The sequence below is a fragment of the Amblyomma maculatum genome, chromosome 2 (assembly GCF_055883805.1).
Source record: "Amblyomma maculatum isolate TAMU_Amacu chromosome 2, ASM5588380v1, whole genome shotgun sequence".
NCBI classification, from domain to species: domain Eukaryota; kingdom Metazoa; phylum Arthropoda; class Arachnida; order Ixodida; family Ixodidae; genus Amblyomma; species Amblyomma maculatum.
Genome location: NC_139345.1, coordinates 182,053,531 through 182,065,792, shown reverse-complemented (window position 1 = coordinate 182,065,792; position 12,262 = coordinate 182,053,531). Strand labels below are relative to the sequence as shown.

The following is a 12,262-nucleotide window of genomic DNA, read 5'->3' as shown; positions in this document are numbered from 1 at the left end:
CGCGACTGTTCTTTTTTCACCTTCTCCCATGTTCGCCTCTAGCCGTCACCTCCTCTTCCCTTTGCTATCAATGATATTAACTGCCGTGCCGCTGACGTTGTTGCGAATGCCTCAACCGCTGTGGTCCCGCTACTTCGTGGCGAATGCCTTGGTCATATTGAAGTTGCTGACCTCATCTCACCATTTGAGGTAGATGGATATTCACCACAGAGTGCCCACGTAGCCTCCCTAACGCCGATTACTGCGTCTTCCAATATACCGAGTTGGGACCTTTTTCTATCGTCTGTGGTCAGTGACCTCGACCCGACTTACCGTGACCAACTGGTTGCTCTCCTCAACCAATTCCGCACTTGGTTTGACGCTCAGACGACTTCCTTGGGCCGTGCGACCTAGGTTGTTCACCACATCGACACCGGCAGCCATGCCTCTCTTCGCCAGCGCCCTTACCGTGTTTCGCCTACATAGCGCCGTGTTATTGCTGGGCAGGTCGGCGACATGCTACAACGTGGTGTAATTCAGCCTTCATCTAGTCCGTGGTCGTCTACCGTGGTATTTGTGAAAAAAGAAGGATGGCTCCTAAAGATTTTACGTTTAATACCGCCGTTTTAACAAATTTACACGTAAAGACGTATACTCACTACCCCGTATTGACGACGCCATCAATTGTTTACAAGGAGCACAGTTCGTTTCGTCCCTGGACCTGCACTCTGGCTATTCGCAAGTCCATATGGCTGAGTCTGACCGACCCAAGACAGCCTTTGTTACCCCTGATGGACTATATGAGTTCAGTGTGATGCCGTTTGGTCTTTGCAACGCTCCTGCTACGTTGATGACATCTTACGCGGCTTCAAGTGGAACATTTGTCTTTGTTATTTGGATGATATCGTCGTTTTCTCTCCTGACTTTCCGAGGCACCTCGTGGGCTTGCATCAAATCCTGAGTTGTCTCACTGGCGCCGGTCTCCAACTTAACCCGAAGAAATGTCGTTTTGGCGCCAGCAAGTTGACAATAGGGTCATGTCGTGTCCAAAGATGGCCTCCTGCCCGATCCGGACAAACTACGTACGGTCACTGAATTTCCGAAACCGACTTTTATTAAAGAGCTGCGCAGCTTCGTGAGCCTATGCTCATATTTTCGCCGTTTTGTCCGCAATTTCGCTGCCATCATTGCACCGCTTACAAATTTGCTGAATGGTCCCGCCGACTTGTCTACATGGACCCCCCTCTGCGACAATGCTTTCACTACGCTCCGACAATCTTCGCACAGAAATTTCTGCCCATCACCATGCCGACCCGCAAAGCGCACATGCTGGCTTGTTGAAGACATAGGAGCGTCTCTACCAGCGGTACTACTGGCGGGGGATGTACAACTTTGTCCGCCGCTATATTCGCTCCTGTACTGCTTGTCAGCAGTGGAAGTCGTCTCCGCGCCCCTCCGCCGGCCCATTACAGCCATCGTCTTGTCCAGCGCGACCCTTTGATCGTGTCGGCATCGACCTCTATGGCCCCCTTCTATCTTCGACATCAGGCAACCGCTGGGTAATAGTCGCCGAGGACCACCTCACTCGCTACGCGGAGACTGCAGTCTTGCTTACGGCTAGTGCTCGTGGCGTCACCTCCTTCCTCCTGCGGGATTTCGTTCAACGTCACGGGATCCTCGTGAACTTCTTAGTGACCGCGGCCGCGTCTTTCTACTCAAGTGGTCAGCGAGCTGTTGGAAGCTTGCCAAACAATACATCGAACCACCGCAGCTTATCATCCTTACCACCAACGGCCTCACAGAAAGGTTTAGCCGAACTGTTGGTGACATGCTCGCCATGTACGTTTCTTCGGACGCGTCTAATTGGGATCAGGTGCATCCGTACGTCACCTATGCCTATAACAAACCTTCTCAGGCAACGACTGGATTTTTCCCATTCTTTCTCCTATACGGTCGTGAGCCTTCCTGTCTACAGGACACCATACTTCCTTACCACCCCGACAGTTCAGAGTACACTTCTCTTTCTGCTGTTGCCCGTAATGCTGAGCAGTGCCGTCGGCTGGCTCGCTCATTAACGTCGGACATTCAAGATCTTCGCGGCAAGCCCGATTGTGACTTTCCTATCAACACCCTCGTTTGGCTCTGTGTTCCGGCTGATTCCAAATGCTCTGCAAAGTATAATGACCCTTATCGTGTATTACAGCGTACATCACCAGTTAACGTCGTGGAGCCGGCAACACCTTCTTCGGACCACCGTCGCCGCGGTCGAGAAGTTGTTCTCGTCAGTCGACTTAAGCCATACTACGATCCTCTTGTCATACCCTCGCCTTAAGTCGCCAGGACGGCTCTATCTTTCCGCCGGAGCAATTGTAAGGAAGATGATACAGCGCCGACACTAACGACGATGAAGGCGCCGATCAGCTGGCGCGCGCACTGAGAGCTCGAACTGTGTTGTTCGGACGAGATTGTGCTACGCTCTACGATCGTCTTGTGTCACTGGTCGCCGTCTCTAGTCCTTCGAATAACCCCCAATAAACCCATCTCCAAACCAATTTTTTCCTTGTCTTTGCTTTTGTTAAGTACCCGTGTCAGTTTAAAACTTGTGACTCGCTTTCCAGCCTTCGGTTTCTCTCGCAGCAAGCGTGGCCTCCGAGCAATACAGGCTGAGCCCGTACGACAGCTCCGCCCAGTTTCATGTACGTTCATCCTGCACAATCAGACAATATACCCAGTCATGTATATATTTTTAAACTCTTTTCACCAGGAAAACACTTGCGATGCATGAAGGTTTCCCTAATATAACTTGTGCTAGTTACGACTCTCAGTGCTAGTAAACCGAGACAAGTTAAAAGTTAAACGACTTGGAAATAGAAAATGCGTAGCTGCGATCGCGAAGCGCCGACAACGAGACATACCGAATCGAAACTGACCGTCTCGCGTGCCACAAAACGTAGATTTTTTGCCTCCCAATATTAAAGCTGTTTTTGCGGTCTTCTCTGCGTGATACAATTGGGCGCACATGTTGTAAAACAATATTTGATTCACAGTTCAGAGGTGTAACTGTAATGCACATTTGTGTACGTCGAGAAGTTTGCGCGTCATTGCGTTTATAGTCGTGACAATGGGTCTGCGGCGGCTATATATCTGTACTAGTTCGTGTATGCGGTTTCAATGAGTGTTTTGATTTGAAGTGATTTTTGTGATTTGGTGTTAGTATTCTGTCGGTGCAAGGCAACATCACTTTTTTCTTCAGTGTGCCTTCAGCGTACCTTTAATTTCGCGGTAAAATGATACCATTACCCTTTTTCAAGTTTGTCGAATTTAGCTAATGTCGAAGAAAGTAATCAACCTCCCCACAAGCGATCCATATTTCTCGTTGTTTGTGGTCATCATTAGACAACTTAATAGAGTAGAAAACTCTTTACTGCAATAATATCGCAGTATTTAAGATATCGCTTTCGTTCCATACACGCAAGCCACGTGCCGCATGACAGATAGGACTGAAAAAGCGGTACAGCAAGCTAGGAATGGCTGATGTGTAATTTCAATCAGTTTTTTGTCAAGTAGATACTATAAAGATCGTGAGTGTAGGAAAAATCACGCAGAAATGAAATATTGTTTGTTGCGACATTTATTCGACAAGGTCTTTATTAGTTCGCACGTTGCCTTTTTTTGTTTACTGTGAAGGGATTACTTCGTCGCATCGACAAGGCTTCACTTGTGACGATAACTAGACACACTATTACCGCGAGGATGTGGGCGAGATCCTGAACCATCTAAGTGCGGGGACGCCATTTTCCCGTCTCACGCAGAAAGTACGGCACCACGTCCCGGTGCGAGGAGGATGCCGCGTCCTGCCTCGCCTCCTTCCCAGCACTGAGAGACATGGAGAGACTGTACAGCACAGTTCGCCAAGAAGCCTGCGGCGACATCACCTTCAATCTTCTGAGATGTGAGCCGACCGCAATCATTCTTATTTATGAACACCGGCTGAAAACAATAGTGCGTTTGCGGGGGGGGTTAAACTTCTAGGACGCACCAGGAAGGTCAGCTTAGTGGATTTGGTCACCACCACTGACTTGAAAGTTGGAGAAATAATCAATGTTGTCTGCATAAACTACTGTACCATAGGGCGAACAAGAAATATTCATTTATGCAGAGGCCACACGGTATTAAATATCCTCTCATAGCCGCTGTTTTCCACGTCCCTGTCTGTCTCCGCCCATGCAACCTCAGCTGGTGTAACACGGGATGAGGGGCAAAACGATGTGCCTCTGGCCATCCACATCAGTGGAATCGAACTTTAGTCTCGGGCGCAGACGTCGTTGGCAGTGAAAGGCTGAGTGATATTTCCGTAGTCAACTCGTGTGTATAAACCAGTGATACAGGGAAATATATCCAGTTTCGAGGCAATTTTCGGTGTCATGTATTGGGTCACTTGTAACGAATCAGTAACTAAATCACATAAAAACACTTAGGGTGAAAGTGTTTCTAAGCAATGTATGTTTCGCTTGGTGTGTCGTCGTCTTCTCCGATAAGGTAAAATTGCCCCAAGTGCCTAACTAGGCTCTCTTTATTTTAATAAAAGGCTCAGGAACCAATTAGCTCGGCTGGTCTGTCAGCCCGAAAATGAAGTCTTTCTTCGTCATCATCTTCCTCTAGAGGAGAAGATTCAGATACTTATGTTTATTTTGTATCGGGAAGCGATGGAATTACAAGTGTGACAGATACTGCGCCTTTCCCTTCCTGTGAACCAATAGCATAGCAATAGCATAGCAAGCGATGGAAGTCAGCGATAACGCTGAAGTGAGCAGTTCGTTTGACGACGAAGAGGACAGCCCTGACACGAGAATTGCCAGTCACGTAAACTTCATTGTGCTAATCTGACTTAGTATGTGGTGCAGTTGTTCTGTTGACATCGAGTAGTTGATTATTACTACAATATCCTTCGAAATCAGTAATAAAAAATAGGCACTTTTGGTCGGAAAAATAAAACAAACGAAACACTTAAGGGGTTAACTAAACATGTCAGCATACGGTGAAACAGGATGGAACGAAGTAAAACTAAACGAAACGCGTGTTTGCAATTTTACTTTGACATGTATGTACAGCCGTGCTAGTTATTTTGTTACATAACCCTCTTTATCACACCATTTTACAACTTCAGTGACAGGCGTCATGTTAAAATTTGTTGCGTAGGTTGTACTGAATATTGAAGATTTCAAAATGGACTGCAGTAATCTTGATAATGAGGGCTGTTAGTTACAGCCCCGCTCTTTTGGGATAATAACTGAAAACAGTTTTGTAGCAGGGGGGAAGACATCGCTCGTCAGAACTTTTTCCAGCCTTTCACCTGTGTTATTATATAGATATCTCAGTGGTACCACCTTGAAAACCTGTGGCCTGCTATTTATTTATCATATTTGCGCATGGCTACTGAATCCTGCAAAAGCACTGGCGCCGACAGCGATTTGCACTCCCTTGCCTCTCGTCGTGGGTTGTGTGCAGAGACGGCAGGTGCAGTTCTACAACACCAGTGGAGACACGAGGACGAGCTGCAAGTGAGTGGCCGGAAGCAGGCTTTGTTTTATGTCAGTTGCATGTTGGTAGTCAAAGGTCACCCTCACCTACGTTCACCTAATGTAATATGCAGCTCTCTGTGTGTCTTCCAAATTCCTTGGTTTCGCCGTTAGAAAATCTCTTGCCAGGAATGGATTCTGCAGCAGTCCCAGGTGGGAATTATTTTCGGAATATAACATTGTCTTTCAGGAGAATAAGCCACTATTTTTAAATAACATGTGTTTGTGGCAGACCGCACGTAAGCTCAAGGTGATGCAAAACCATGAAGGAAAACCACCGTAAACTTAGACTGCAGCAAAATGAAACGAACAAGCATGTATACAATAGCCATTCGAAGCTGTCCCCATCAAAATCACATGATAGGCAAATTGACGTGCGTGGCGCGAAAAGAAATTGCTGCACTGTGCGGGAGTGGAGGAATGTGTCTCAGTAGCCATATTTTACTTGTGTTGGCCCCCTTTATTAAGGAAGCTTTCCACGACCTCACTGTCTTCCGGTCTTGAAGACCTAAATGAACTGCATTTCTTGTACAGAAGGGCGAGCATTTAAGAAGCCGGCATTTCGCAGATGGAGAGAGATATTTTAATGGCAACAGGAGATGTCTGCCTGGTGATAAGCCTAGCATGCTACTCCTGATGAGGGTTGAGGGATGAGGGTGACAGAGTGTGGAAGGGGAAGGGGAAATAAATGAGAAAAAAAGAGAATCGGTGTCGCACACTTTCACACGCACATAATCACACACAGGTGAGTTTTAAAGGGTATTGATCAACCCTGTGTCCTTAAGAAAAGTTAACTTTCACACGCATATAATCACACACAAATGAGTTTTAAAGGGTATTAATCAACCCTGTGTCCTTCAGAAAAGTTAACAAGGCCTTGGTAGCTCGCGCAGCAGACGATCCATCGCACCAAGGACCCAGGAAATGTTCAAGGCGCAAGGTTCTGTCCTTAGGTAAGCTTAAATTATTGCGCAGTGTCTTGCGATGTGCAGTAAACCGTTGACAGGAGGTTTCCAAATGTTCAAAATTTTCGCACACATCACGTAGAGCACAGAGGCCTGCTCGCTATGCCTATTTTATGTAGGAAGTAGTTTGTGTATGACACATTCAAGCGGATTCGGTGTAGACAGTTTCGATGCCACCTGTTCAAATTGTGAGGAATTCGAAAGACGCAAGTGGGATCTATTCGCTGTAGAGGTCGATATTAATGGTTCGGGTCACACCACAGAGAGCGTTGCAATCGCCGTCATTCAGTTGCTACAAGCCTTGCTGCATCTCTTCGTGAGAATGGTACTGAAATTGTCCTTGTTGAATCTTTAAGTTCTTTTGCAGCGGCGTCGGCGAAGTCGTTGCCCGCGATGCCGCAGTGAGCAGGTAACCACTGTAGCACAATGCTGTGACTCAGGTCATAGGCCTCTGTGTGTATTATTTATGTCAATGACGAGCTCTTCCTGAATTCTTGATGATTTAAGCAATTGTAGTGCAGCGCGACAATCACTGAAGATAACCCATGCTGCAGGGTGTTGTTGTAGAATATATATAATTGCTTCTCTCGGAGCTGTTAACTCAGTAGCCACAGCTGAAGTGCGATGACTGAGTGTTGCCAAAATTGTGGTGTGCATTGATGGTATCCACACGCCGATGGATGAAGAAATAGCTGTGACAGAGCCATCAGTATAGATGTGGCAATGATGACTGTAGCGTGCACAGATGTGCTCAAGGGCGAAGTATTTAAGTGTGGGTCCTGGGGTGTGGGCTTTTCTTTTGATGCTAGGTATAGTTGTCCAAATTTGCCATGAAGCCAACCTCCATGGTGGGAAAGATGACGGTACTGCGCGTTGATATTGCGCAGGAAGTAGATGTGAGAGTGATGTCATACTTTCCTCTGAAAACGGGGGGGGGGGGGGTAGGTTCACGTTCAAAGCGCAGCTGGGCGCGAAGCAGCTCCTGCGGTATCAGCACGGTTACAGATAGACGTCTGCTCTCCGCCAGAGTGCACACTGTGGAAGTGTTCTTTGGAAGACGAAGGTACACTCTCAAAGCTTTGGCCTGCATGGCTTCAAGTAGTTTAATGCTTGACTGCGAGAGGCCTTGAAGAACAGGGAGGGTATAATGCAGAAGACCTTCACAAAGTGCTCCATAAAGCCGTAATAAGGAATCGGTAGAGCAGCCTCTTCTAGTCGTTGAGAGCATACGGAATATAGATAGGTATGAGGAGAGTTTGGTCTTAAGTTGTTGAACGTGTGGTGACCATGAAAGAGACCTATCAAAGGTCACACCTAGAAATTTTTGATGGTTGACATACGGTATAGGAGTGCCAGCAACTTTCAATACATAACGGGAGTGATCACGTCGTGAAAATGAAATTGCTGCGCACTTTTCTGGAGATATAACAAGACCTCGCTAGTTTAAAAATAATGCAATGCCAACTATTGCTTTTTGTAGCCGAGCATGCACAATGCGCCTGTTTCTTCCGGAGCACCATATGCAGATGTCATCTGCGTAGAGGGAGATTTCAACAGTAGGTGGCAAAGACCTGTCCAAACCAAGAAGAGAAGAAGAGATATATTGAAGAGGGTTGGACTTAAACTCCCTCCCTGAGGAACGCCACGAGACACATGATGTAAGGACGTGTCACCTTGATCCGTTCACATGTAAGTGGTCCTATCACGAAGATAATCAGAAAGCCAGTTATACATTCGTCCAGCAATGCCAATTGAACGCAAGGCTGAATGAATCGCCTCGTGCGTGACATTATCAAATGCTCCTTTAACGTCAAGGAAAACGGCAATAATTAGAGACCGCTCAGCTTTGCTGCGCCTGACACAGTTGGCAAGAGCAATAACATTATCAATACTGCTTCGGCCGTTTCGGAAACCAGACATTGATGGAGGGTAAATTCCCCTATTCGTCAAGTCCCAGGTAAGGCGTGAATGAACCATTTTTTCCATCAATTTCCCAACAAAGCTTAGCAGTGCAATATGACGATAAGCGCTTAGATCAATTGATGGCTTACCAGCTTTAAGGACGGGTATTACGCGCGCAGTCTTCCAGCTCTCTACAAGGCTGCCAGCTATCCAAGAGTTGTTATAGATGGTAAGCAGCTGAGTTTTGACTTTTCTTCCAAGACGCGACAGCGAAATGTAGCTAACACGGTCAGGCCCTGGGCAAGATCTTTTGTTGGTAACTGCTAGCGCAGCTTGAAGTTTTTCCACAGTGAACAATTCGTCTAGGAAAAATGTGTTGGGCGACGGGACAAAGGTGGGGAGCACATTTTGCAGTGAAGGAGCTGCTAATGGAGCAATCATCTTTCAACAGAAAGTCTCTGCTACATGAAGACAAGTAGTATCGGCATTTAAAGCCACGCACTCGAAAGGATGTAGTCGTGAAGGCTGACTTCTTAAGCTTCGTACAATACTCCATACTTTAGATAGTGGCTTTCTAGGATCTAATTTTGCACAAAAAGATGTCCATTCCCTTCTTTCTAGCTTGTCCAAATGGCGTTGAACGTGTTTTTGTGCTCGCCTAGAAGTCCGGATATCGTCTCTAGAAAGTGTTTTGCGCGCTCGTCTTTCTGCTCTGCGACGTATTGCTTGAAGTTTTTCATTTTCGGCGTCAACAGCTGAGTACACCTTTGGCAGGTGGAGCACTCTCATGTGCAATGTTTGAGCTTGTGCTACTGCAGCAATGAAGGAGTCATAATTTAAGTTTGACAGATCCTGCTTTTCTATGGCATCAGCGAAAGCTTCCCAGTTCATGTAGCGAACTTTATGCCGCTGAGAGGCGAGAGAAAAGCCACAAACCTCAATATATGTAGGTAGGTGATCGCTGCCATGAGTCTCGATGTCCACAGACCAGGTTGTTGAAGCTGACAGATCAGCAGAGATCATTGAGATATCAAGAGCACTGGACCGTGCTCCTTGATAGTATGTTGCTTGGCCGTCGTTGAGAAATAATAAATTGTTAGAAAGTGCGAAGTCGAATAGCTGCCGGCCTCTGGCTGTCGATCTGACGCCTCCCCAAGCAGGATGATGTGCGTTGAAATCTCCCGTTATAATGTGTGGCACAGGGGCACTTCGCATGATATCTTGTAGGCATTCAATATTGAAATTAGCACGAGGTGGTATGTAGGCAGCAATTACTGTAAATTGCATATTCATTCACTTTAAAGTGGCTGCAACGTACTCATTATGTGGATCAGTTGGTATGGAATGCTGGATGAAGTTGACGTCTTTTCGGATAGCCAGAAGAACTTTACTGAGGTCTGTACCAGTTGTTGATTGCAGCACAGTGTAGCCTGAGAGACGGGTTGTAGTATTAAGCCGAGATTCTGATATAACAATTATAGGGAAACGATGCTTGAAGACGAAGTGTCGAAAGTCAGAGAGACGGGGGCGGAGGCTGCAGGCATTCTATTGAAAGATGGTGGCCTTATTTCGGATGGCTTGCACGCTGGGTGGAGCAGACGACTGATTGCTACCGCCATTGCGCGAGGAGAGGAGATATGAAATCAAGAATTTAAGGATGGCTTTCGCCACCGGCGAGGAGAGTGGTATAAGAAAAGCACGAACAGCCTCAACAAGTGAGCACAGTTGGGAACTAGAAATGTCAGAGTTTCTGCGAATAGAGGTTTCGCATGAGCGGTTCCGTGATGCACACATCGAATGAGGCTGCTGCGCAGTAATTTTTTGTGGGCTTGCTACAGATGGTTGTTGAACCTCTGATTGTTGTGGAAGAGAAGGAAATTCAACCACGTCATCAATTCTTGGATGACCAGCAGCATCTTTCTGTGAGTGTCCTTGTGATTTCTTTCCCGTCAATGGTTTTTTTCTGTGATGACTACTCCTGATTTGATTTCGGTCAATTAAAGCAGCTTTTGCTGATTTGTAGTCGGTATTGTTGGATATCTTGTACTTATAGATTAGTTTCTCCTTCTGGTAGGCAGTGCAGCTGGAAAACGTTGCCTCATGCTGCTTTCCGCAGTTGGGACAAATGGGGATGTCACTTGGGCACTTGGTGCGGTCATTATTTCCCCCACAGCCTGGGCAGCGCAAGACTAGTCGGCAAGCAGTAGTCACATGGCCGAAGCGCTGACATCTACCACATTGTCGTGGTTTTTGGATGTATTCATGCACATGGTATCTTGTATATCCAAGAATAACGTATTCTGGCGCAGATTTTGTCACAAAAACAATGCGGATATTTTCGGAATTTCCCAGACGGCGCACCGATTTTATTGGAACTCTCTGTAGTAGTGCCGAGTAGATATCTTCTTGAGAAAGATCCAGGGGCACACCCTTGATTACTCCTACGCCACAGTTTTTTGGTCGGGGCTCGTATGCTTGCACTGCAATTCTTGCTATTGATCGTATTTGTAAAAGGCGTTCAGTAGCGACCGCGGTTCGGGTGTCAACTGCCGGAAGATTAGGCCGCTCGTTGGGCGAACTTGAAGGACGGCATCTGGACCCAGAGATTCAAATGCTTGCCTCATTGCCAGCGGATTAAAGCGAGTAATACGGTATCCGGTATCTACTGGTTTTATGATTACTGTGAGGTTTCACTTGGGCGCTTTAGAAGCGTTAGTTGCGTCGATACTGAAATTCGACCGCCTCGAGCTGCGGCGATGCTTCGATGGCACTTGAATAAATTTTTCTGGCTCTTGAGCAGACTTCTCCGCAGCATCTATACAGGTAATGGCAGACGCAGTATCTGAGCTATCAGGAAAATCATCCTGACCTGCAGGCATCAGCCGATCCCAGCTTGCGGTGGAAGGACCAGATGCGTGTTGTAGATGAGCATCAGAGGGTGAGAGTCCTGAAGTACCTGGTGATGACAGGTGACCGCATGATACACAGGTTGGGATGACGGATGATGATTGCAGAGCTGGCACAGTCTGCAGAGGTAGGCCTGACGCGACGCCAGAAGAACACTCAGGTGATGATCCAGGGTGCGGCATCGGTGGAGCCGCACCCGCCGCTGATAACATGGTAGGATCTTGCAATATAGGCTATCTGGGACATATATATCGAATATTAAATGGAAAAGCAAACAGATTTCGCAGAGACGAGCAGGCACAGCCTGACAGCTCCCTGACTTCTTCGTCTTCGTCGCAGATGAGTAATCTCGCTAATCACTGCCGAGTTAATTGTGGTGCTAGAACCTTCACAACCACACAGCGCACTTTTTGGCGACCGCAGGACAACTGCAGTCGGCCTTCATCTTTCTTACAGATGGCGAAATGCAACACGTGATTTATTACGGAACCTCTCTCCGGTTTTTGCACTTCAGCCGTCCATTTTCGGTCTACTTGCATGTAAACTGAATCAAACACCTTTGTTGCTCAAAACACCAACCAAACGTCGTACCTCTTTGCCAATGGGAAAACATGTTAGCTTAGACATTACAGCTTCCTATGGCACTGCCATCTCGACGTTGACCGACAGTCCCTAAATCTCTTGCTGTGGGATTGCATGGTCACATTTGCTCAGATATCTCGGTGTAAGAATATATTCTTAAACACACTCCGAGATATATTCCGCTACACACGAATTACAGAACCCAGAAGTGGTGGCTTGAGGCATGGATCCTCTATTCCGCCATTAATGATTTTTGAGTAGCCTGACTAAGAATGAGAGTGATTAAGAGCAGCGCTGCAGTACCAGGGTGATACCTTGAACAAAGTTGGTAGGGCATGGATCTCAAAA

General features: G+C 46.9%; 1 protein-coding gene across 3 annotated transcripts in view; it reads left to right on the top strand.

Moving 5' to 3' along the window:
- Positions 1–12,262, top strand: part of LOC146200549 (uncharacterized) — a 128,097-nt gene that overhangs the window by 90,528 nt on the left and 25,307 nt on the right. For all 3 annotated transcript variants that reach the window (XM_084595558.1, XM_084595559.1, XM_084595560.1), the window contains 2 exons: positions 3,792–3,931; positions 5,432–5,540. In XM_084595558.1, coding sequence (XP_084451684.1) covers positions 3,792–3,931; positions 5,432–5,540 — 249 coding nt within the window. The remainder of the gene's footprint in view (positions 1–3,791; positions 3,932–5,431; positions 5,541–12,262) is intronic.